This window comes from Polistes fuscatus, unplaced genomic scaffold (genome assembly GCF_010416935.1).
Source record: "Polistes fuscatus isolate 324 unplaced genomic scaffold, CU_Pfus_HIC Scaffold9, whole genome shotgun sequence".
Classification (NCBI taxonomy): Eukaryota; Metazoa; Arthropoda; class Insecta; order Hymenoptera; family Vespidae; genus Polistes; species Polistes fuscatus.
In genome coordinates this window covers 2,921,192-2,946,095 of record NW_025113173.1, presented here as the reverse complement: position 1 = coordinate 2,946,095, position 24,904 = coordinate 2,921,192, and the positions used below count along the sequence as shown (strand labels likewise).

Genomic DNA, 24,904 nt, shown 5'->3' with positions numbered 1-24,904 from the left:
CAATTTTTGCATGACCTCTAAGGCACAAAGCAAATGCACTATGATTTAGGGGTGCAAAAATTTTTGCAAAGAAAATCTTATTATGTTCATCAACAACTGTCCGTATTAAAAAATTTTGTTTTAACTTACCGTTGATAATAATATATTTTTAGTATTATTATACTCGATATTATGTCGGTATTAGTAGTTTTCTAGAAATATTAACATTTGTGGTAATAATAGTTTTTACGATTATTATCAGCTGTCGGTATTAGTAGTTTTCTACGAATGTTATCATTCATTGGTAACAGTAGTTTTTATGGTTATTATCGACTGTCGGTATAGTAATTTTCTATTATGCCCTGCCATGAAAACTGGCGCGCAACTTCTGTTTCCTGACGTATGTGGTGCTGCAGTCGTTTCTCCGAAGAAAGCCGAATATGCACTTCTCGGCTATCCGATCGTGGCCGATTGATATTTTGAATTTAAACCGCGAATTGTCCGCTATAGTCAATCTTTCCTCTCTTACATTTTATCTCATTTATTTTCATAATAATAAACTTTGTGAATACAAAATTCTACGTACTTTGGAAAGCTGATCACAAATATGTATATTTATAACGTAATAACGTAAAATTCATATATATTTCTAAAAAAGAAAAAAACTTTAATACTTGTAGATAGATGTAACAATAAAAGCATATTCGGGTAACTTAATCTTCTAGTTAATTGACAATTCCTTTGAAATGATATGACGCCGAGAAGAACTTATAATAAATGAATAAGCGCGGTTAAATAGTCGGGGAAAACTAACCTACCTTGTTAGATCGGTTTATAACATTTGGGAAATTTGAATCATCAGTGGCGACATCCTCTATGATAGGTAGGATAAAATCCAGAGAGGGAGCCGTGTCAATTTCAGAGAATAAGAATTTGTATGAACGAACGGTAGGGGGCAGGATAACTCGTTGGGGTATCTGCGAAGAAGGCCATAGTGTGACGTAAACGACGATCTAAACAAGTATCAGCTGTGTAGCAGTCATTGTTCGTATCATCCGTATTGGCAGGCGTACAAAAATCCTGCCTTTTTTTCTCTATCGTAAATTTTTGTTGCTTTATTCGAAGAACGTAAACGTTTCGTAGGGACAAAGATTGAAAGTTAACTGCGGCGTGTTGATTTCCATTAGGCAGAGTAGGAGGAAATAAATATATAAGGGGAGAGGCGAGAAGAAGTAGAAGAAGAAGAAGAAGAAGAAGAGAAGAGAAGAAGAAGAAGAAGAAGAAGAACTTTCCCGTGCAACGTAATCGTGGCTGCGTGCGTGCTTCAGCCCCAGCCACAGCCCCACCAACGAACTCGAGAGGGACAATAATCGTGTGAAAAACGGGGCGGTACGCGCATAAGCCTGGCCTCGAGCGGCGAGTCGGACGACGGTGGACTCGCTCCGCCACCGCGCAAAAGGTCCCGTAGTTCTTTGACGACTACTCTACGACCAGCGGACGAGCACCACTCCAATCCAGAGATGGAAAACTATCGGTAACGCAACGCTGGTTCTTTATTTCTCAGATACTTATTCGCGGACGCGTAGACGCGGAAACACGGAGAGGACATACCCCTCTTCGTACCTTCACTCAACGACCCTCTCACGTGTATCTTCTTCCTTCCAGAATCTCAAGACGTATCGACGTCGGATTCCTTTCGTATGCGCTGTATCCCCGAGCGGTTTTATTATTTATCCAAATTCTTCCGTCGAATTCTTATTATTGATTCTCTCTCTCTTTATTGACAAATTTATCAAACTGTCTTTCAAATTTTCACCCCAGCTCGTAATAGAAAAACAACAAAAAAATAAAGTAAAGTAAATAAATAAATAAATATATACGTATACACACGAATATATACACACACATATATATATATATATGTATATATATATATATATATTTAAATATTTATGCATATACGCGGGTTTAAAAAAAAATAAATAAATAAAACAAATAGAATGATAGAGAGAGAAGATATTATGTGTCAAGATAAAAAAATATTACGCTTAGTACGCATATGCGTTAGTATTCAACCGGGCAATATTGCAACCACGGTAACATTTCCGTGTGCATAACAGCGTAATGCAGCAGCAGGCCTCAAACGGTGGAGTTTCTTCTGGACTGCAACAGAATGGAGCTACGGCTGACACTGGGGGACCACAAGCTAATGGCAATGTGATACCGGAGTCCGATAATGACATCAATGGTGTGAATGGGGAAACTAATCCAAGTTTAGGACCTCCTAAAATAATGGACAAAACTAATCAGGACATTGTGAGACTCATCGGCCAACATTTGAAAACTGTTGGGCTAGAGTACGTATTGTTTCTTTCTTATTTGTCTCATTCGCTGAGATATTATCTAAACATTTACTTCGGATTTAATCTTTGATCGAGCATGACTCTAACAGATAAAATAAAATTTATTTGGACGTTCCTTTAATTTCCTTTGTGAACGTTTATCAAGAGAACTGTTCTACCATACATGCTGCTACTTGGCAAGAGAAAGTTATTTTTAGAATCATGAAATATAGTCACTAGTATCTGCTAGTTATATTTACTTTGTAATGATGTTGCTCCGAATGAATGTGTTGGTACTATCTATATGAAATAAGCTTCTAGAGCAAAATATATATTTTTCCCTAAAACATGGAAAACTGTGAGTTCTTTGTTCGAACTCTTGATGCAATGTACTGCTTATGCTATCATATACTTCGATGAATTTTTTTAATTATTCTAATATAACTTACACAATTTGTTTAGTAACGACAAATAAATACAAAATATATATATTTTCTTTAGCCGTACAGCAGACCTGCTTATGCAAGAATCAGGTTGTCGATTGGACCATCCTGCAGCTGCAAAGTTTAGACAGCATGTTATGGATGGAGACTGGAACAAAGCAGATCACGATCTTAACGAATTAAAATCCTTTTTAAATGGTGCAAGTCAGAGCTTGGTGGTAAAGATTTTATTATTTATATATAAATTTAATTTTTATATTTATGTTATTTAATTTTTTTTTAAATATGATATTATATTAAATTTGTGTTTATAGGAAATGAAATTTCTACTCTTAGAGCAAAAATATCTGGAGTTTTTAGAAGAAGGCTTAGTTTTAGAAGCTTTACAAGTCTTACGCAATGAATTGACACCCCTAGGGCACAATACCGGCCGCGTTCATCAATTGTCAGCATTTATGATGTGTAGTGGACGTGATGAATTACAGGTATTGCATTTATATCATTAAATTGTACATACAATATTAAGTTGTCTCATAAGTTCTTTCCGCGCCACGCTATGTATGACTTCGAGTCGACTATGTTTGTAGATATACAGGCTTATCTATTGCCCATTTATGGCATCGATTTCAGTCGTCTTACAACTCTTTCAAAGTTTATGGGAGTGGTACTACGAGTATTAGAACCGTTCGCAAAAAAAAAAGGAAAGAATTTATGGGACAAACTAATATTACACGAGTTAAAATTGTTGTAATGAGTAATCTTCGTTCTTCGTAATAATAACCATACATTCTATATAGCAAATTCCTTGAAAGAATTCGAACTTGAATAGATATTTTAAAAATTCACAAAACTAACATACAACTGAAAATTTGATCATTAGCAAATAGACAATTGTTAACAGACACGTGCAGGCTGGGATGGTAAGGGTTCAGCTTCCAGAGCAGCGCTTATGGATAGATTACAGAGGTATCTTCCACCCTCTATCATGTTGCCACCACGTCGACTTCACTCGTTGCTTTGTCAAGCAGTGGAAATGCAAAATCAGCAATGCACATACCATGTAACTCATATGCAGGTATTTTAAAGTAATAGAATGTAAATGTATTGTTATACATATTAATGATACTTATTATAACTTTTTACAATGCATTTTCTTTCTTACGCGGATTTCGTTATTCTTCTATTATGTTTATTATCTTCGATAAATTAGACAAGCTTGGAAAACGTGTCGCTGCTAGTGGACCACAGTTGTAGCAAAGAACAATTTCCGTGCCATACCGTACAATTGCTGAATGATCATTGTGACGAAGTTTGGTATTGCAAATTCTCTCCTGATGGTCTTAAATTAGCCACAGGTTCTAAAGATATGACTGTAATTATATGGGATGTTGATCCGGTAAGAGTGTACGACTAAATAAATAATCTCGAATCTTTCAAAGAGCTTATTACAATGTTATATAATTCTTCATCTATAGGAAACCTTGAGAGTAACGCACAGAAAAACATTAGAAGGACATACATATGGTGTAGCGCTTATAGCTTGGAGTCCAGATAGTAGCCATCTTATTGCTTGTGGCCCTGAAGATTGTCCAGAACTATGGCTTTGGTGTGTGGATACGCCTGACTGTGAATTACGTGTTAAATTAACTCAAAGTACCGATGATTCTTTGACGGCCTGTGCTTGGCATCGAGATTCGAATAAGTTTGTTGCCGGAGGACTTCGTGGTCAGTTCTATCAATGTGTAAGTGATGATTTCATTTTGATTAAAACATAACCAAAAATGTAAACCACTGAATTCAGTTGCGTTTATTATTCTTCTTCTATCGTTACATTGTTTCTATAAAATTTGTATTAAATCAATCCAGGATATGGATGGTAATGTCTCAGATTCATGGGAAGGTGTTAGAGTTAAATGTTTATGGTGTAGAAGCGATGGAAAAACTGTTTTAGCAGCTGATTCTCATCATCGAATTCGAGGATATAATTTTGACGAATTATGTGATTTTACAATGTATGTTGAATGCATTTTTTCTTCTTATTAAAACCAGTCGTTGCAATTATAATTAAATATAATTAACATTATTGTTAAACCATATATAGATTACAAGAGGATCACCCGGTTATGTCCTTTAGTGTTAACAAAGCGGATAGACTTGCTTTACTTAATGTGGCTAATCAAGGAGTACATCTATGGGACTTACAAGATCGTTGTTTAGTAAGGCGTTTTCAAGGTGTTACTCAAGGACACTTTACAATTCATAGCTGTTTCGGTGGTATCAATCAAGATTTTATTGCATCCGGTAGTGAAGGTACGTCGAGTATATTGCAAAATGTTTTTATTTTTGCACAAAAATAAAAACATTTTGCAATATTATTTTTATTATTATTATTGTCATTATTATTATTATTATTATTATAGACAATAAAGTGTATGTATGGCATATCAAACGAGAACTCCCCATTGCAACTTTAACGGGACATAGTCGAACGGTTAATTGTGTTTCTTGGAATCCTGTTTATCATCAAATGATGGCTTCTGTATCTGATGATTGTACAGTAAGGATATGGGGACCAAGGTCTTCCTCTCCTGAAAAAGCTGATAATGATAAGACTGGTGAGTCTTAATTCGATTAATATCGTATATATAACTTAATGTATTCTTTAACTTGATACATATCAACTCTTATTATTATTTGTAAGAACATTTATTTAATCATGACGTATGAGTTATTGTCGTTATATTGTAGCATCGCTAGAAAGTGCATCCTCAAATAGCAGTGGCTGGCACGAAATGATATCGTAGCGAATTACAGCACATCAAAATTCCCATGACTTCATGGTGTTTAAAAGACTGTTTTACTGAATGTCATGCTGACTTTTTCCTGCCCGTTGCAATTATCCCTCTGTGCCTCGTTATCATCAATTTATAGACCATCGATTAAATGTGGAGGTAAAAAAAATGAGGGATGATGTGGACGTTAGCAATTATTTGCTAATCGATAAAAAGAAAAAGAAAACGAAAAAGAAAAAAAAAGAAAAATACTAATCAGATATGTAAAAAATTTGGGAACTTTATGTGTACGTTTCTTTTCGGTTTATTTACGGATTTTATAATAGTATTATATAATCCGTCTTACTATATCTCACATTGAACTATGTGATTCATATGAGATAATAATTGAAAGAAAAAAATAAAGAAACAGGAAAAGAGAGAGAAAGAGAGGAAGAGAGGAGCATAATAATAATAACAAAAAAAAATAATAAAAAATAAAATAAAGTATAATATGTTATGGCAGTATAAAAAACTAAAGAAATTCCGTCTTAGAATTAGTGTAAGGGTGAAGGTTTATATGCATGAATAATGAGAACAAAATTTACGAAGAGAGCAAAACCATTTGGTCATACTGTTTTGACAAGGATTATGTGAAATCTGTTTAATCGTGCTAATAAAAACACATTGTAAATAACAGTCGTACGTGTAGTGAATCTCTAACTCGTTTTGTATTTTTCATCAGTGGAAAAGACAAGATCTATGTTTCTAGCATACAAACCGAACTTGACGTTTTATGTCGAATGAGAATGCTTCATGTGATATGCTGTTAATCTTGAAAGGTTACTAGATGATTTAAAATAAATATAGTCAAACGCAAAAAATAAAAAAGAGAGAGCAAGAGCGAGAGAGAGAGAGAGAAAGAGAAAGAAATGAATTTCGAACTTTGTATATTGCCATGCAATAACAGAAAATAAATAAATAAACAGATTTTATAATTATTATTCTTTTTGTTTAAGAATATGAGAAACAAGTTACTCGGAGTGCAATGATGAAAAATTAACCAACACAAGTTTCAAAACCCGTGTGTATAAGTAAACATTGTATAATTACGTTTGTATGTTTGTCTTTTAACTGCCACATTTTCAGAATAAAAATGCGATTTAAATTTCAATCAAATGTATTCGAATATTTTCAAGGCACTGCAGAAACATTTTATGCATGACCTCACAATCCTATAGTAATCATTTTTTATAAACGTACCGTTTGATTTTAATATTAAAAAAGAAAAAAAAAGGAATATTTCGTTACATCTTAAAAAATAAAGATAATAATAATAACTTTCAACTCGTGTTAGGTGTATTTAATAATCGGTAAAAATAAAAAAAGAATTTTAATGGCAGTTATGGGACGAATTTGTTAAAAGTCTTTATTTTTCTATAAGTAAGGTATCGATGATACTATATCAATGAAAAAACTAATATTTGTTAACAAAAAAGAATGATGTAAGCATAAAAACAGAAGATATGTCAATGTGTATCCGGCTTTGAATATATCTATCTGTTAAAATGCTGCTCATGATGTCCTTTGCATCTTAACTTTGCTTTGCATGCAAATAAAAGATTGCTACTTTACTATAATATATACATGCTACTTAAAACAAAACAAAAAAGAAAAAAAAACAAAAGAAAAGAAAAAGGAAAAAGAAAAAAAAGGCCCAAGAAATTTAATTTTGCACACACAGAAAGCGAAATGATCTTAAATCATCCCGAGGTGTATGTATAAAAGTGCTTACTTTTTCATAGTAAATATAATTATATATAAAAAAAGATGAGAAGAAAAAGAAAGATACAAAAGAAATGTCTGTAGTTTAATGCTCCCATAGTACTATTAGGAAAATATATATTAATCACGAATATTATCATTTGCATTTACCTCTGGTGCCTTAGCACTTTATAAACTAACTAAATATTTCCAGCACTTTATCATAATTTATAATAGCATATATATATACATACATACATACATACATACATACATATATATAATACGTTTCATACAATTTACATTATTATTATGATGAAGATATAATGTCTATAAAATTGTACAAAAGTTCCGCTCATTTGAATAAGTAACCTTTCGATCTAACTTCAGCATTCACGTGATGTTTTACAAATGGCTTCTTCATATGCAGCCTAATATGTATAACTTTAAATAGATTATTAATTATTATTAATATTATTATTATTATTATGATGATTATTACTATTATTATAATATCAACAGCAAACCATCTCTACATGGTCTGTCTTTTGTACTTTTCCTCACGATATTATAAAAAGAAAAGCAATAATGAAAATTGTAGAGAGAAGTAACTTGTATATAGAAGATATATTACATGTTTGCTTTATGATTTAATATCCTCGGTAGAAGATTAAATATTCGAACTAATTCATGCTATTATTATTTCATTAATTCAGTTAAATATACTTCCAAAATACAGATTACTAATCTATTACTACTACCTATTATTTATCGGCTTTTTAGTTTGTAACCGGAGAAAAGTTTTATAAATAACAACTATGTTTAATATGATATCTTTTTCGAAGCAATCAATAGTTGATAACGTTTAAATACTATCAGTCGTTTAACTTTTTCGATGTAGGGTTCTCCCTTTTTTTTTTTATTTTTGTTTCTTTTTTTTTTCTGTATAACAAAATGAAAAAAAGAGTACAGTATGATATTTCAATATTATTATTACTATTATCATTATGTGATAAAATAAATCAACGATAAAGAAACGAATAATATTTTTTAATTTGTCGGTAATACTATTCTCTTTTTGTTATCATTTTTTAAATTGAGAGTAATATTTTAATTTGTTATTCGATATGTACGTAAAGTAATAAATGTATACTGTTTTATTATAAAAGAAAGACCAAAAAAAAAACAGAATATTCACGTGCAACAATCTACTCTTAAAACGAGGGCAAATTTTCTTTTAATTCTCATCGTTATGAATATGATTCGTATAATTAAGAATATCCTTATTATAATTATTTTACATGTACTTAACTCCAAAAGAGTATTAACAGCTTTATCATTATTATAGATTATATTATGTACTTGGTATTATACAATAATATTAAGTATATGAATAACAAATTTGTTGGAACCAATTAAAAGCTGTTAGTAATCTTATGATCATATCCCATATATAAAATGTATGCATTATTCTAAAATTATTTACGTGATTTATTAACTAACATAAACGAAAAATGAAATTATATTATTTTGCAGATTTTGAATTCCTCTATTAGGTTTTTTATAGGTTTAAAAAAAAGGCCTCTTATTTTAATTTAAAAAAAAAAAAAAAAAATCTAGCGTATCGATTAAAAAGTAAGTTTTAAAGATTTTAACGATTGCTATGTATATCTTTTGATTTATAATTTGATTCTAGAAAAATAACAGATACATATTATAGAGTGTTTTATATTACATGAATGCGTGAGATAGAATTACTTTAAGAGTACGAAGTTATTTTTCTAAGATGAAAAAAAATATTCCACGATTTCGCTATATTCATCTGGGGCGTTCCTGCTTTCTTATATTAAAATAATTCAAACTATTCTGTTCTAATGTACATTACGTTGGAATAACTTAGCCTTTATAATGTAATTTATTTCATGTGTTATAGGGCATAACTTATTTCATGTATATTCCATAGCATATGAAATATCTATATATAGATTATATTTTAAATGCAGGTAAATTTTAAACGTATTGTATATTCATATATATATATATACATGCATATATATATATATATGTATATACATTAGGATTTACCAGTATGTATACAAAGATTAATACCGCTGTCTGTAATGACATGGCCTAACAGGGCCAGTGCAACAACACATTATTTGCATTGTACATTATAACAAATAAACTTAAACATTTTTTGAAGTTTCGCATAATATGGAATATAACTCGGTAATTTTTGAATATCACTCGACCTAAATGTTAAATCAAATAAACGTATATAAATATATTAAGTAAATATTTTCCAGACAATAGCGTAATCAAAAAAAAAAATATTAATAACTCAAAATATGCCACGAAGGAAACAAAATATTATTAACATGTACATCGTAACTTTGTGTTTTATATAATATCATCATTAAATTTAAGATTAATTAATAAATTTTCTTAAAGGGCGTTTTAAATCGTAGTTTAAAATACCTTTTTGCCAAGAGTAATTATATTTTCAGCTAATTTGTTCGAGCATAGAAAATAAGATTTAATAAATAAATAGGTAATAAAATAATATTAATATCATTCGAGTGGTATTCAAAAATTAAGCAAAATAAAAGAAAAATAAAATCAATTTTGAATGATATTTCTCGTAAAATATTCGTATATATATAAATATATACATATAAATATACATACTTTTAAATAAGAAATAGTAGACATTTTTCGACTATGGATCCAATTTAATTGATAGGAATTTTGTGCGATAACGAAAATATTCCTTTTTCTACAAATGTGTTTCTCGCAACAATAACAAAACAAAAAAAAAACTATATTAAATATTTACATATAGTTGTTAAAATTAATTAATTGTATTGACGTAAATGAATAAAAGATAAAAATATAAAGGCGTAGACGATAAAAACGACGAATAAAAGAAAAGAAACTTTCCGAAATTATTAAGAGTACTATATTTGATGTATATCGTTAAAACAAACAAAAAACAATGTACGATATAATAATATATATAAAAAACTTATCGAAAGTATGAGACAATTAATGAGAAAATCCACGGTTTTAGATATTACTGAATTAATTCTAATATTATAAATAATAATAATGTAAATGCATTTTTCGCTTACCCTTGATGAACTGTAAAAACCAAGGAAATTAAAATCGACATATTTCATTCGTTTTAAATTTCCCGCACTAATCGAAATATATCAAACTTTGAAATATATCTATATATCGATGGGTTACGAGTTATCGATATCTCGAAAAGTAATCGAAGAATCGAGACGTGGGTGAGCCGGTTAGCGAATAGGAATTATTCTTATTATTTCGTATCCCTTCCCATCGGGTCGTTTGTCGAGACTATTCCAAGATTTTGTCTTATTCGCCATGGTATTGATGATTTCCTCTTTAGGAAATCGTATTCGTTCTTAGTATGCTTTATAGAGGTCCCAAAGGAGTTGATCGACTTAAAGTTGGAAAAAATCTTTTACTATTTGAGAGTTTGCTATTTACTGGCTCGCTTGTACTTTGGAGTTGTATGTGTAGATCGCAAGGTAAATTATATTACTATTTAGTCAATTCGATAATAAGTTCAGGTTATTGCCTTTAACGATATATTGTTCCTTGTTTTCATTTCTAACATGTCATGTGTTTTAACTTGATCCTTTTTTATTTGTTTCATTTTAAATTACGAGCTTTACAAAATAAGTTCGATAAATCGATATAGTTTAATATTCGTTGGTTAACGTTTTTTTTTTGGTGTATATTCCTTTTATTTTATCTTCAAGCAACGTACTTTGAAAGTTTAAAGTACCTTTTACCTGGTAAATATTTTAAGTTTTATAATATTGAATTGTATGATTGTATAATTGTAGATATCTTGATTAATCGTATCTTTTTCTAACTAGGACAATAACTTCTTTGATACATTATACGTTTGGATATTTTCTTTCTTTTTTTTTTTTCTTCCTTCTTTCTTTCTTTCTTTACCTTTTTAGATTTCAGATATTTTCTACGCCAAAACTTTCCATCGATGTTAAATGGTTTTTATATTATATATGAAAAAGTATCAGGTGATAATTCAATCAGAACAGCTGACACGATGAAATGGGAATAAAATTAAGATTTAGTATTCATGGCGTTCTTCAAATCTATGTTACTGTTAATAGGTGGTGGAGGTTTAGGATATTACCTAATACAAACGCTATCAATAAGTCAACGTGAATTGGAAGAGGTAACATTATCATATTTCTTATAATAAAATTAAAATATCTTTGAATTAAATACATTGTCTATGTTTACAGTTCCTTGCGTATGATAATTCGCCTAAAAAATCTACAACGGAGGATAAAAATAAAGTCTTGAAACAATTAAGGAAGATAAAAGAATCAAGTGAAGAGAAACTTATGAAATCTGTATCAGTGTTATTTGAAGATAATATAAACAATACTAACAAATAGCATTCAGATAACAATAAGATGGAGAATACTAATTTCATCGAAGGAAGTTTGCCGGAACGCATAAATAAGAGAGATCGTGAAAGGAAAAACATCATTGAAAGACGGAAAGAAGAACGACAATCTCTCGCAGTAGAATCTGAACAAAGTAGTTATTTTAAGGATACGTTTTACTCGTCGTGTAAAAAAATTAAAGATATGCTAGACGACGCGTCTTGCGCACCACCGTCGGTGCTTTCCGTTTCTTTTGATAAAATAAGCAAAGAAATTCTGATGCTTAAAAATTACCTGTCCCAGTCGAAAATGTATTTAAAAGTCTACGACATTAGAAAGGCACAGGAAAATTTGCAATTACTGGAGATCGAAGCTTCGGAATTGGAGATGAAACTTTTACCTAAGAAAAAGTTTGGATTTAAGAACAGAAGAGTCGTTAAGAAACCTACTGAAAAAACGTATGACGTGACAGATGGATTAAAAGATCTCAAAATATCGGAAGGTATCGTTAATGGTTCGTCCAAACAAAATAACAAATTGTTTAATAAATACGGAGAGAATGCGTGTATATTAGTAGGAAAGTTGGACGAACAATTAGTTTTGGATGCTGAAAACGTTAATAAGAATGATATTCTTCTTTCTGATTTAACTCGATGTACAGTAAGAATATACGGCACGCCTATTACGCTGCATATGATTAATTTGAAACAATGTACTATCTTAGTAGGACCGGTAACATCGTCTGTATTTGCTCACGACTGTATTGATTGTACATTTGCTTTTGCATGTCAACAATTTCGATTACACTCGTCTACGGATTGCACTATATACCTCCACGTTACTAGCAGAGCAATTATAGAAGATTCTACAAATATAAGAGTAGCACCTTACAATTGGTCATATGAAGATCAAATGAATCATTTCTGTCTAGCTGGTCTCGATCCAAAAATTAATAATTGGAATTGCGTAGATGACTTTAATTGGTTATCGAGTGAGAAACATTCGCCTAACTGGTCGATACTCGAACCCGAATTACGTATTAAAAATTGGGATTAATGTAATAAAAATTTATTATTAAAAAGAGCTTCAATATTTACTGTTTCTATAGGCAAGTGTTTTATCCTTATTTAGATTAAGAATTAGTTGATCTATCGAGATAAATTATTTATGCGTATGCATATGCATATACATATAAATATATATGTATATATATATATATATATCTTACTTTTTTCACCAGAATGTAAAACTATGTAAGTGTTTTATATACTTACGTATTTAATAAAATTACTAGCTGCATATACTATGTACATATATAATTTTTATCAATCGTTTTTATATTTTAATATTAATATTATTTGTTCATTTTAAACAACATTTATTTGATGATAAAAGTAAAATAGAAATATACATATATTTTTTATAGTAATTATTATTATCTAATATATATAATAATCCTTTGATGACCCTATTACCTTTTTTTTCTAATATAATATATAGTATATAAATAAAAATATGTATATATATATATTTCTCATACCGATTAAAAAGAAAAGTATAGTATTATACTTAAAAATAACTATAATTCATATAAGGACTTATATGATTTTAAATTGTAATTTCTATCTTATCTGAGACTAAGTTGGTAGATGGCAATATACTAGGTGTCAGCACATCTATCGGCAATGACGACACAAGCAAAACTTTTACTTTCATATTTAAGTTTGGCTCCCCTGACATCCAGTCATATGATCGGCAAGCAAGAAGGGCGAGTCTGGGCGTTCAAGTTTTAATCTTGACAAATCCTAGACTTAAAGTGACATACATAATTTTTTATTGAAAAAAAAAAAATTCCCAATAAATTGTCAACATGAAGGGTTGTATGTTTAATATAGATGGTGGATATTTGGAAGGGCTTTGCCGTGGTTTCAAATGTGGAATACTTCAACAAAGCGATTATCTCAATTTAGTTCAATGCGAGACTCTCGAAGGTAAAGCAATTATATTTTTGTGATAATTAATTAAAAAGAATTAACTGTACAATTAAAATAGAAAAATAAATTAACTTTTGTCGTACTTATCAGTTGTTAATTTTCCTATACTTCATTAACATCAAATGATAAAATATTTAATGTTATTATTTTTCATTGAATATTTACAGATTTAAAGTTACATCTGGCTGGTACAGATTATGGAAGCTTTCTAGCAAACGAACCATCACCACTTTCCGTTAGTGTCATAGATGATAAGTTAAGAGAAAAATTAGTCGTAGAGTTTCAACACATGCGTAATCATTCTGTTGAACCACTGGCACAGTTTCTTGATTTTATCACCTACAGTTATATGATCGACAATATTATATTATTAATTACCGGTACTTTACATCAAAGGCCTATCTCTGAATTAATTCCAAAGTGTCACCCACTTGGTAGTTTCGAACAAATGGAAGCTATCCATGTGGCTGCTACGCCAGCTGAATTATACAATGCTGTTCTAGTGGACACACCGTTGGGTAATAATTCTAATTAGTAATATTAAAATTTTGATAATAAAACAACTTTACAACAATTTTATCATTTACAGCACCATTCTTTGTGGATTGTATATCCGAACAAGATTTAGATGAAATGAATATTGAAATTATTCGAAACACCCTTTACAAAGCTTATCTAGAAGCTTTTTATAAATTCTGCAAAGATATTGGTGGTACGACTGCCGATACTATGTGTGAAATACTTGCTGTAAGAAATTTATATTATTATTTGTAAAATCATTATTACATAATATATAAAGTAATATTAATAATATAAAATATTAATCATAATTATAGTTTGAAGCTGATAGAAGAGCTATCATTATAACCATTAATTCATTTGGAACTGAATTGGGTAAAGATGATCGTGCTAAATTATATCCGCGCTGTGGACGTTTGAATCCAGATGGATTGGCTGCATTAGCAAGAGCCGATGATTATGAACAAGTTAAAGCTGTGGCTGAGTATTATGCAGTAAGTTAAAAGAATTTTGTGCATCATATTGTTACGACATAGTTGCATATTTATGTTATTCAATATTTCTAATAGGCATAACGTAATATTAATATTTTATATTAATTGTACAGGAATATAGCGCCTTATTTGAAGGAGCAGGTAATAATCCTGGCGACAAAACTTTGGAAGATAAATTCTTTGAACATGAAGTAAGTTAATTGGTAATTGGTCTAAAACAAATCTAAGGCTTTTGTTATTATTTAGTTTCATTAATCTTCTCTATTAATATTGTATATTATAGGTTCGTTTAAATGTTCATGCATTCCTTCAACAATTCCATTTTGGAGTATTCTACAGTTATTTAAAACTAAAAGAGCAAGAATGTCGTAACATTGTTTGGATAGCTGAATGCGTTGCACAAAAGCATCGCGCTAAAATCGACAATTACATTCCAATATTTTAATCGTATCTTGTTTTGTTTAAATCAATTACATATTTTAACAAAAATTATATATATATATATATATATATATACGTACATATATATATATATACATATGTCAATACAACAATGAATTTCTTTCTACCTGCTCCTTGTTGTATTTAAGTATTTAATGTATATGAGCATATATAAAAACAGAGAAAAATAAAAATAAAAAGAAGAAAGTTACCCATCGTTGTGTAGAAAATAAAGAATATAATGTACAAGAAACTGCCAAGAAGAAGAAATGTGTATAATACTGATCCACTGGTTAAGATGTATCGTCTAAATTGTTCCATGTATTTTCTTCCAAAATCACCAAATTTTCATATATATACAAATATATATATATATATATATATATATATAGATATATATACATATATATGTGTGTGTATATATGGAAATGATGCGGATGAAATTGTGTACATAGTGTATTTTATTGCAATATGCAGTGTAATTCATTGTGGCATATAGTATTATTTCATGTTATGCTTTATATCATAATGTAGTAATGTAGTAGTAGTAGTAATAATAGTAATAATAATAATAATAATAATCATAATCATAATAATATAATAATAATAATCATAATATATAATAATATTATAATAATATAATAATTCTATTAATAAAAAATAAAGGTACCCTACATTCTACATGATATAATACAAATGTTTATGTCTTGTGTTATATACCTGTACACATTGAAATCGGTAAACACATTATAGAGAAATAAATTTAAAAATGTGCAATTGTAAAAAGTTTATCTTGTTTGTTTGTTTCATCTAACTTCATCCACTGAAGTGTTTGCAAAAAGTTCCATTTGTATTTCTTCTACTTATCCACAATACGTCGTAACAATGTTAATGTAAAGAGGCAAAAGATATGTATGTTGATCATCCATACCCATTATCAATGCATGCAATACGTTGTTAATTTTTATAACAAAATTCACTTTTGCATGATCGAAGAACGGATAAGCACATGATTTAAATAATATATTTAGTTTTGTCTTAAAAAATATTGTAACACAACTTATTTTCTAATAATTTGGTCACTTTCACATTGCATTCGATCACCATCCATCTCTCTATTTCTTATAACATTTGTTTCGTCATTCTTTGAATTTGTATTACATACAACGGGAGGTACTGTAACATTATTAATGTGTTTAAGAGTACCAGGAGATAGAGGCACTGATGTACAAATTGTATTTTTCATAGCATTATTAATGATGGGTGGTTGATAAGTTGCTAAACTTTTTAAACCTATTACTTCCGGATTCTCTTTCCAAAACCTATCACCAATAATATCATCAATTAATGGAACAACAACAGGCTTTAATCGTCCTGTAACATCCGGTACAAGCTTGCGTAAAAGTGTAGTGCCTTTCCGAAACATGGCAGGCTCGCTATTATAATTTATTCCAAATTCTTGGAAAAGCAATTCGTTTTTGTGCGAAGCTAGAGTACCTCTAAGTTTTTCTTCCGCCTATAAAAAGAGATACAATACTAAATATTACAAGACGCTGAATAAATGACATCATCCAATTAATGTAAGAATAAAAAGAGAATTATACCTGACTCGGAGTTAGCTTTCCTTTTAGGACAAGATTCCAAAAGCATGTATTGTATAAATTATTAACATGAACATCTGCCTGACGCCAAGCCAAATAATCTCTTAAATTTTTATCTGTTGGATATAACACAACGCGTGCATCAAAGGATGGCGGATAATAAAGATCTCTACCTCTGAAAAATCGAGGCCAATGATACACATAAGACGAAGCAAATAAAGAATTCACATTGGACATGAGCTTGGACACTGAAATATCAAACATTAGTGTTATTACATGAATAGATATAATAATAAAGAAAACAATAAAATATTGTTTATTAATACTTTCAAAAAAAGAAACAGAACAAAAATACAATAAAATGAAATAAAATAAAAACTATACTTTTTTTTTAATACCTCCATACAAAAGGGGTTAGTCGCGTAAACACTGAATACAAACCTCTGCGTTTATACAGTTGGGTGTCTTTACGAAATACAAAGGAATACTCGTCGCTTTGTCCGAAACCTAATATTATTTCTTTAAAATCTTCCATAACAGTAATAGCAGCGCGATTCATCAGTTCCAATGCGGCAACATCGTTCGGCTTGGCAAATTGATGAGCGTCGGTGAATTTGGAAAAATTCCTACCGTCTATTCTAACCACAATCCAACAATTTGGCAAGCAATTATCGTCCCGTTCGAATTCTTTTACATATTCAAATTTACTTTTAGCCATTGCTGTCAAACTTATGCGCCGGGATATGGCCACTTGTTTGCTCCAGCTAATGATTTTGAATAATCCACCACTTCTCTTCATCCATAGGTTTCGAACCGTTGCACCGGGCTTATAGAAGGACCCGCCGCTTATTCTACTTTACTTTCTTCGATTGTACGCGCTTAAGATCATTCGCACGCACATTCGGTCGACCGTATTGTAACTGTGATCGGAAGAAAATTTCATCAACTAAATCATTCATGCGCCCTTACTTTTAACTTTCGATCGAGATACGGTATTTTTTTTTTTTCTTCTTTTCTTTTCTTTTCTTTTATTTTTTTTTCTTCTGTCGCTCTTTTCGTTTTCTTCAAATTTCTCAATTTAAACAAATACACCCAACGTATATTTTTCCTTCTCTTTCCAACAATCGACGTGTTACAAAGTTCTCTATCAACATCCACCAACCGTGCATGTGACACATCCACGTGCACTTTTATTGGTTAAGTAAATAATAAATTCCATTTTTACAAAACCGTCATTTTTCATTTGTGACGATAAAAAAAATTTGAAAAAAAAGAAAAAAAAAGCAATTAATAAACAATAGGTCTACGCGAACGCGCCTTCACGTTGCATTTAGTTTTTAGTGTATAACAACAACGACATAAAATAGAAGAAGAAATTCAAAATTTTTGTTTTACTTCTTATTTATTCCTACACACACACACACACAAGTCTGATAAGTGTTTTTTCGTTATTTTCATTAGTATTAGTAATAATAATAATTTTTGTATTAATAATAATTTAAGCTTTTTGTATTAGTAATAATAATAATTATTAATTAATATCGTTATTATACTCATGATATTAACTCAATATGGATTTACATAAAAAGTATATGCAATTTTCTACCCATAATTTATCCATATTAGAAGTCATTGATACTTCGTTTAAGGATGATCCATTTGCATGTTTACATAATTTGGTCAAATTGTATAACAATGAATTAATCAAATTTCCTTTGGATACTAAGAAATTGCAAATTTTTTATGAGATATTGTGTTATGAGTATCAAATTAAATTTCATTCCAATGATACGTATAAGTATAGACATTTAGATGATATTTCTATCAAAAATATTGAGAATATTTTTCTTCATCAAAATCAATGGCACACTATGTCAGAGGTATTGATTCTTTATGATATTTTGTTATTGCAAATGGTTTTATATTGCGATGTTAAATCTATTAAAATCAAATTAGAACAATTCAGACATTTGAGAGATTTGTATCTTAATAACAGCAACACAACAAGAGAATTGTATATAAGAGTATTGGAATGTTTTTTAGAATCATTGAATCTACACTGTTATATTTTTAATAAGAACAAATGTAAAGAGTGCGAAGAATTTGTTCCATTATACATAGATGATATAAAATATTTTTTAACTACAAAAGATAATATACAATGGAAATTGATAGCATCAATCTTACCTAAACTAAATAATACGTTTGATAATAATAATATAATATTTCCAATTTGGGACCTTTTCTCAAGCGAATTGAAAGATCTTCGAGATTTGCTTACCTCGCTCAATACACTCGCAGATTATTATTTTCAATTAGAACAAAACTCTCTTCGTGATCTATACATCGATCTGTACTGTAAAGATAAATTTTGGATAGTGATCGCAGAAGGATTAGATTCCCATGTAATGCAATATCGGAAATGGGCATTGTCTCTATTAAAGAAAGGGATTCATTTTATGAGCAACATTAAGTTTGAGAATTTGGATGTAAAAAAAAGTGTGCTGGTTCCTTTCATATGCGACACCTGCTCTGAAAAGACAAAAGAAAGAAATAGGGAGCAATTCTTGTTGATCTTAGAAGCATTGCAAGAAGTGCAAATTCATTTGATATTACCTGCCTTAACTCATTTACCTAGTTTGATAATAAGCAACAAAGTGTGCAGAAATTGCTTTGATATTACATGGTTGAGTTGTATTTTTAAAAGAATATTACAGAATGATAATAAAAGTATAATCAAACAAGGAATATTAGATATTTGCAAAGTTGATGTAATCATGTATGATGATCAGTTTCTTGAATTTTTTGTAAATGTTTTAAATAACACTTTTTTGTATGAAATAGAATCCGATAAGAATGAATTAAAATTAGTAGAAGAACTTATAGAATTGCTTAGCCGTTTAACTGAATCTTCTGGTGATTCTGTTTTAAAGAAATTTTTGTATCACATTAGTTTAATTAATTGGGGTCCTGTAGCGATATTTTATGTTACGTATGTTCTTTCTAATGTTTTTGAAAGGAATCGATCTCGCATTAGATTGGAAGAAAATGATTTTAATGCTATTAAATCATTAGCATCGTTAAATTTGAATAAACATTCACTCATTTTACGAGCTGCATCTCAAATTAATATTATTAAGATAATATCTTTTTCTAATATGACGCTAAATGATTTATTATTACTTTCAAATATTTTGTATACTTTTACCATTGATGAAACTTTTAAAAAAGATTCAGATACTTGGAAAATAATTGTTAAATGGTTACCCGAAGCAACTACAAACACTACTGCTTCAAATTGTATTTGTTATAACTTAAAACAATACCTCTTGGATGATAAATCATTTAAGATTGATATTAAAACGCTTGTGCTCATGATTTGTCTTCTGCATGATGCTAAATTAATATTTTATACACCATCATGCGTTGCGTTACACAAATTAAAATATTCATTCGATTTGTTGATTAAATCTGACAAGAGGCCGTATTCTAATGTTCAATTAAATATTAAAGTACTCAAATTAATGTCATATTTGCTTAAGGAAAACCGTAATATTATCACACAAATGTTGTTTGGCTATGGCGACACTGCCATGAGAATTATAATTAAATATGTAAAAAAGGTATCCACTATTCTACTTTATGAAGAATTGGATGAATTTTTAAATATGATTACAACGTTTTGGAATAACAGAGATTTAATATTCTCCAAAGAAGCAATAAGCATGCACACATCTAATTTAAAAACGCTAGTATCTGAAAATATATTTTATGTAAAAGGTACCGAATATTTATCCATATTACACGTTTTACTTCTCTGCCAAAGTTTAGATATTTTAACATGTACAAAAGATATATATGAATTCTGCGTAAAACAGATTAACAAATTTCAAATATGTAACAAGGGACCTAGTAATACAGAAAATGAAAAAGGAAAGATTATGTCACATTACTTGTTTCTTATGACTAAATTAATGCACAACTATCTTCAGCAATTTTCAACTAATGTATGGACAATAGATTGGTATGAGATAATATCGAGTTTTCTTGAACTGGAAGGTATTAATATAATTCCTTCAATAGCAGTGTTATTGAAAACAATCGTCGAAAAGGATGGACTACCACGTTCAGAAGATATTACAAATTTTACATCGATCATTCAATTATGTTGGAAAATTACATTTGAACATAAAAAAGATAGTACTTTTTCCATGGCTATTAAAAGTCTTCTCACAGTTATAATTAATTCTAAATTTTTGGAATTACCAGACATTGCCACTATTACAAATCCAGTAAGAAATAATATATCAAAAATTTTGTTTTTGATTTGTTGTATCCTCATATATTTAAATTATATTTTAGTTACTAAATCAATTGATTCAAGAAAGCGATCATATGCCCAATTTAAAAAGAATATTGTTAAATCAAATGGAATCATTAGATATTAACGATACAATCTTTAATAAAATAAATGTTGATAAATTATTATTCGCATGTCTTCTCCATGGTTATGCTATTAGACGAGATAAAAAGATTGAAAATCAAATATATTTGTCTATAAAAAAAGATTTTCAAGACTTGTATAAACTTCATTCGTTGAACATGTAAGGGATTATGTATTAATATTTATAAAAAAAAATATATATATACTAGGGACTATTGTTAAATTACATTTTTTATTTTTTTGTTTTAATAGCGACTATAATATTGATGCAACCGTGAAGGCACACGCAGTAATATTATTTCACAAAATAATTACCGAAAAACCCAAATATGCATTGATATTTTGGCAATTGGTTTCTGAAGAATTGAAAAAATATACGAATAAAAGATACTTCAAAGATTCTTATTTGCATAGAATAAAACATAGACTGATGCAAATATTATTGTTATTAGAGCCGCTACTAAATATGGTAATAAAAGTTAGAATTTATTTTCATATAAATTCTATCTACAAATGCAAGTAATTATATTTTTTTTTATAGGAAAGTATTCTATTGGTTCAAGAACTGCTATGTAATTTAATTTTATTAGAAAGTAATCAGCATAGTGTACGTCTGATGCAAGAATGGCTATTAATTAGGATATTTATAAAATATACTGATTTACATAATAAATTATGGGAATTCTTTGAAGAGGTATTGTAAAGTAATATTAGTATCAAATTTATCATCATTAACTCTCTCACAATTTATACGTAGAGTCTCTCGAAACGTCCTGGATGTACAAGTTCGATTGCAAGCGTGATATATCATGTCTCTTTATTTTTTTCTGGACAAGCTCAATGTGATTTTCTTACGCGGGCAATGCCATACATTGCATATTGCTGTTTAGGCCAAAATTATAATATGCGTTTATACAATCAGGTAAGTTAAACGTAATAGAACTATGGGATTATGATATTAAAAATTTACAAGTTTTTTATTTTATTATGTCAAACTAGGTGATTCTGGTTAAATTATACGAACTATCAAAATGCTCTAATTTTGATAACATCGTATCAGAATATTCAGGAGTATATAATGCAGCAGTTAGAAATTTACAACAAGGAAAGTCTATGAAAAATTCATTACAAATACAGGATGATTTTTATTTTTCTGCTTTTCATCCAGAAGATGATTATAGTTTACAGGTAATCTATTATATTGTTAAATTTATTATATTTTATTCATTAATAATATTGTTGTATTCAAGTAATCAAAACATTTTTAGACTATCTATTTTGAGATACCAAGATTGTCCACCATCTATATAGATGAATGGATTCCACTTCATTTATTTGAAGATTTAAATTTTACAGAATATAATAATCATCCTTTACGTTTAAGAAATTTAAATAACAAATTAACCGAATCTAAAGTACCTCCACACTTTATTAAAGCCGATCAATGTGAGTTAGAGTTTTATGCATGTACGATAATTGTTGTATATAAAAAATTTGCAAAAAAAAAATATGTTTTGTAGGTAACAAGGAAACATTAGTAGTTGAAACAGATTCTGATGGCGTATGTGATTTACAAAAGAAAATTATCCCTTTTAAGTTAGTTAGTTCTTATGAAAATGATAATTCATTGACATTATTGCAACATCCTTTGGCTCATTCAAAAAATGAAGGCATCATAATTGTTGCATCTCTGATTGATCGTCCTACCAATCTAGGAGGTCTTGTAAGAACGTGCGAAGTATTTGGTGTTAAAAAGTTCATTATTGGAAATATACAGCATATGCAAGATAACGAATTTAAAAATCTCAGTGTATCTGCCGATAAATGGATAAATATTAAAGAGGTATTTAAATTTTATTTAATATGTTAAACACCATGCCAGTTTCTATGCTTTTTTTAAAGCTGACAGATCATCATGGCTTAAGTGGGAAATTCGATAAAAGAAACTTAACATTTAACATATTAAAAATAGCATATATATTTTTCTAGAAAATATATATAATTAATTTTCATTTTTAAAACAACAGGTAAAGCCTCATCAATTACGTGAATATCTCTTAGCAAAATACAATAAGGGTTGGGATTTGGTAGGACTTGAACAAACTGCTAACAGCACTAATCTTTTGAATATGCAATTTAAAAAGAAGACAATACTTGTTTTAGGGTAAGTGCGAATTAATTTATCCATAAGAATTTGACTTAATGGATAACAAATTTCTGCAGAAATGAAAAGAGTGGTATACCAGCTAATATAATATCCCTTCTTGATGTTTGCGTGGAAATACCTCAAGTTGGCATGATACGTTCATTAAATGTTCATGTTAGCGGAGCAATGTGTATATGGCATTATGCAAAACAACATATATTTACTTCGAACTCTTGATCATAAGAATCGATTTGTTTTTATAAAAGATTATGTATTACTGGAATAGTGTAAATTTTGCGAAAATTATAGTATAATAATAAAGATGATGATAATAATAAAAGAAAAAAATAAATATTATATATAAAAATCAGAATAACAATATGATATTTAAACTTATACATTATATCAAATTTAATAAATGAAATGCATTAATTAAATCATCTTTTCCATTATTATATATTTAAGAAGTTAATCATCTATACATAATTATCTAACCGTAGAGGTAATAGTAATTGTGGCTTACACTTTATATCCAACAATATGTCGTTTTCCAATACATTCACCTATATAAAACCAACAATATATTTCTATACCGACTAAAGTATTGAGCCAAGCTTCACGTACGGTTAATTCTTTATAACGACCAGTTTTAGCAGCGGTAATAAGATCCGCAATGCCTTTTCTCACTGCAGGCAATTCAGATAGTTTCGGTGGTACTAATTCCACTTTAGCATAAGCTTGAAAAACTTGTAGTTTTGGCATAGCCTGTTTTAATAAATCTATAAAAAATAATTAATATAAAATATTTTACCTTTTATATTTAGTTTTTTATTTTAATTTGAAACTATTGTAACTTTTGAGATGTGGCTTTTAATATTTAACTTATAACATAACCTTTTATCATTTGTATTTACATCTAAGACACTTATTGTAATCAATTGAAATCGTGTAAAATTATAAAATGCTAGAAATTAAAGGAATATTTATATATACATAACAAATTAATACTCGTGAAATCTGACAATAAATGACAGTTACATAATAATTAAGGTCGAATTATAATACACCGACTATGTAAACGGAAGACTAATTTTTTTGTTAGTAATAAAATTGTCTAAAAACTTTACATACTTTTCGATAATGACATTACTTTTGCTGGTAATTGAGCCATTTTTTATTTTATATAATCCTCTTTACAAGTATCACACAGTCTATCAATTCGTATCTATTTCGTTCGAGAACTTACTCTTCTTCCCTCATATAGCCATGACCCTTCTGAATGATTTTGAATCGAAATCTTACCCTTGTAAATGTGACCATCGCCATAAGTTTGCCATCTTTATAATCGATTTTCATTTACACAGGCGCGTAGAGGACTACCAATGAAATTATAAGACATCAAAATAATCACACGTGATTGGTTAACCTCGATGATTGGATGTTTGAAGTAATCGAATGTTATTATTGGTACTTAAAGTTAACGTTCTTATTGGTTACAAATTCAGTATTCAT

The 24,904-nt window shown here is 29.2% G+C and overlaps 6 protein-coding genes across 8 annotated transcripts; 4 read left to right on the top strand and 2 right to left on the bottom strand.

The window, feature by feature from the left end:
- Positions 1-923: 923 nt before the first annotated feature.
- LOC122525569 (WD repeat-containing protein 26) lies at positions 924-6,709 on the top strand. Of its 2 annotated transcripts, none has more exons than XM_043648455.1 (11): positions 924-1,513; positions 2,100-2,336; positions 2,823-2,982; positions 3,079-3,249; positions 3,666-3,824; positions 3,975-4,160; positions 4,240-4,506; positions 4,631-4,776; positions 4,866-5,074; positions 5,185-5,379; positions 5,513-6,709. In XM_043648455.1, the coding sequence occupies exons 1-11, from the start codon at positions 1,500-1,502 to the stop codon at positions 5,566-5,568; spliced, it is 1,800 nt and encodes a 599-aa protein (XP_043504390.1). In that variant the 5' UTR covers positions 924-1,499; the 3' UTR covers positions 5,569-6,709. The 2 variants fall into 2 exon arrangements, with proteins under 2 accessions (XP_043504390.1, XP_043504389.1); XM_043648454.1 differs by having other exon boundaries at positions 3,666-3,839.
- A 3,884-nt stretch (positions 6,710-10,593) lies between these two features.
- Positions 10,594-13,054, top strand: LOC122525589 (tubulin-specific chaperone C). 2 transcript variants are annotated; one of them, XM_043648501.1, is made up of 3 exons: positions 10,594-10,856; positions 11,472-11,536; positions 11,607-13,054. In XM_043648501.1, exon 3 carries the CDS (start codon positions 11,781-11,783, stop codon positions 12,807-12,809), a length of 1,029 nt encoding a protein of 342 aa, XP_043504436.1. In that variant the 5' UTR covers positions 10,594-10,856; positions 11,472-11,536; positions 11,607-11,780; the 3' UTR covers positions 12,810-13,054. The 2 variants fall into 2 exon arrangements, with proteins under 2 accessions (XP_043504436.1, XP_043504435.1); XM_043648500.1 differs by having other exon boundaries at positions 11,301-11,536.
- A 277-nt stretch (positions 13,055-13,331) lies between these two features.
- On the top strand, positions 13,332-15,515 carry LOC122525588 (V-type proton ATPase subunit d). Its single transcript, XM_043648499.1, has 6 exons — positions 13,332-13,744; positions 13,915-14,265; positions 14,337-14,494; positions 14,584-14,760; positions 14,874-14,951; positions 15,044-15,515. Exons 1-6 carry the CDS (start codon positions 13,624-13,626, stop codon positions 15,203-15,205), a joined length of 1,047 nt encoding a protein of 348 aa, XP_043504434.1. The 5' UTR covers positions 13,332-13,623; the 3' UTR covers positions 15,206-15,515.
- A 458-nt stretch (positions 15,516-15,973) lies between these two features.
- On the bottom strand, positions 15,974-18,208 carry LOC122525587 (probable tRNA(His) guanylyltransferase). The gene is made up of 3 exons (XM_043648498.1): positions 17,244-18,208; positions 16,806-17,050; positions 15,974-16,717 (listed from the first exon to the last, which is right to left on the bottom strand). The coding sequence occupies exons 1-3, from the start codon at positions 17,599-17,601 to the stop codon at positions 16,262-16,264; spliced, it is 1,059 nt and encodes a 352-aa protein (XP_043504433.1). The 5' UTR covers positions 17,602-18,208; the 3' UTR covers positions 15,974-16,261.
- A 104-nt stretch (positions 18,209-18,312) lies between these two features.
- On the top strand, positions 18,313-23,755 carry LOC122525549. Its single transcript, XM_043648412.1, has 10 exons — positions 18,313-21,094; positions 21,165-21,406; positions 21,499-21,715; positions 21,788-21,940; positions 22,004-22,168; positions 22,246-22,434; positions 22,515-22,692; positions 22,767-23,089; positions 23,274-23,410; positions 23,470-23,755. Exons 1-10 carry the CDS (start codon positions 18,374-18,376, stop codon positions 23,627-23,629), a joined length of 4,485 nt encoding a protein of 1,494 aa, XP_043504347.1. The 5' UTR covers positions 18,313-18,373; the 3' UTR covers positions 23,630-23,755.
- Positions 23,756-23,824: 69 nt separating this feature from the next.
- Positions 23,825-24,733, bottom strand: LOC122525611 (ATP synthase subunit g, mitochondrial). Its single transcript, XM_043648534.1, has 2 exons — positions 24,524-24,733; positions 23,825-24,171 (listed from the first exon to the last, which is right to left on the bottom strand). The coding sequence occupies exons 1-2, from the start codon at positions 24,561-24,563 to the stop codon at positions 23,912-23,914; spliced, it is 300 nt and encodes a 99-aa protein (XP_043504469.1). The 5' UTR covers positions 24,564-24,733; the 3' UTR covers positions 23,825-23,911.
- Positions 24,734-24,904: the final 171 nt, after the last annotated feature.

Excerpts from the sequence above, each read along its gene's own strand:
- LOC122525589 (XM_043648501.1), top strand. The coding sequence starts at position 11,781 with ATGGAGAATACTAATTTCATCGAAGGAAGTTTGCCGGAACGCATAAAT.
- LOC122525549 (XM_043648412.1), top strand. The coding sequence starts at position 18,374 with ATGGATTTACATAAAAAGTATATGCAATTTTCTACCCATAATTTATCC. Across the intron at positions 21,407-21,498 it reads AAACTTCATTCGTTGAACAT|CGACTATAATATTGATGCAA; the intron begins GTAAGGGATTAT and ends TTGTTTTAATAG. Across the intron at positions 23,090-23,273 it reads AATGGATAAATATTAAAGAG|GTAAAGCCTCATCAATTACG; the intron begins GTATTTAAATTT and ends TTAAAACAACAG.
- LOC122525611 (XM_043648534.1), bottom strand. The coding sequence starts at position 24,563 with ATGGCTCAATTACCAGCAAAAGTAATGTCATTATCGAAAA. Across the intron at positions 24,172-24,523 it reads AGTAATGTCATTATCGAAAA|ATTTATTAAAACAGGCTATG; the intron begins GTATGTAAAGTT and ends TATTTTTTATAG.
- LOC122525569 (XM_043648454.1), top strand. Across the intron at positions 2,983-3,078 it reads GTGCAAGTCAGAGCTTGGTG|GAAATGAAATTTCTACTCTT; the intron begins GTAAAGATTTTA and ends TTGTGTTTATAG. Across the intron at positions 4,777-4,865 it reads GAATTATGTGATTTTACAAT|ATTACAAGAGGATCACCCGG; the intron begins GTATGTTGAATG and ends AACCATATATAG.
- LOC122525587 (XM_043648498.1), bottom strand. The coding sequence starts at position 17,601 with ATGAAGAGAAGTGGTGGATTATTCAAAATCATTAGCTGGAGCAAACAA. Across the intron at positions 17,051-17,243 it reads CCAACTGTATAAACGCAGAG|TGTCCAAGCTCATGTCCAAT; the intron begins GTTTGTATTCAG and ends TTGATATTTCAG. Across the intron at positions 16,718-16,805 it reads GAAAGCTAACTCCGAGTCAG|GCGGAAGAAAAACTTAGAGG; the intron begins GTATAATTCTCT and ends CTCTTTTTATAG.
- LOC122525588 (XM_043648499.1), top strand. The coding sequence starts at position 13,624 with ATGAAGGGTTGTATGTTTAATATAGATGGTGGATATTTGGAAGGGCTT. Across the intron at positions 13,745-13,914 it reads TCAATGCGAGACTCTCGAAG|ATTTAAAGTTACATCTGGCT; the intron begins GTAAAGCAATTA and ends GAATATTTACAG. Across the intron at positions 14,266-14,336 it reads TCTAGTGGACACACCGTTGG|CACCATTCTTTGTGGATTGT; the intron begins GTAATAATTCTA and ends TATCATTTACAG.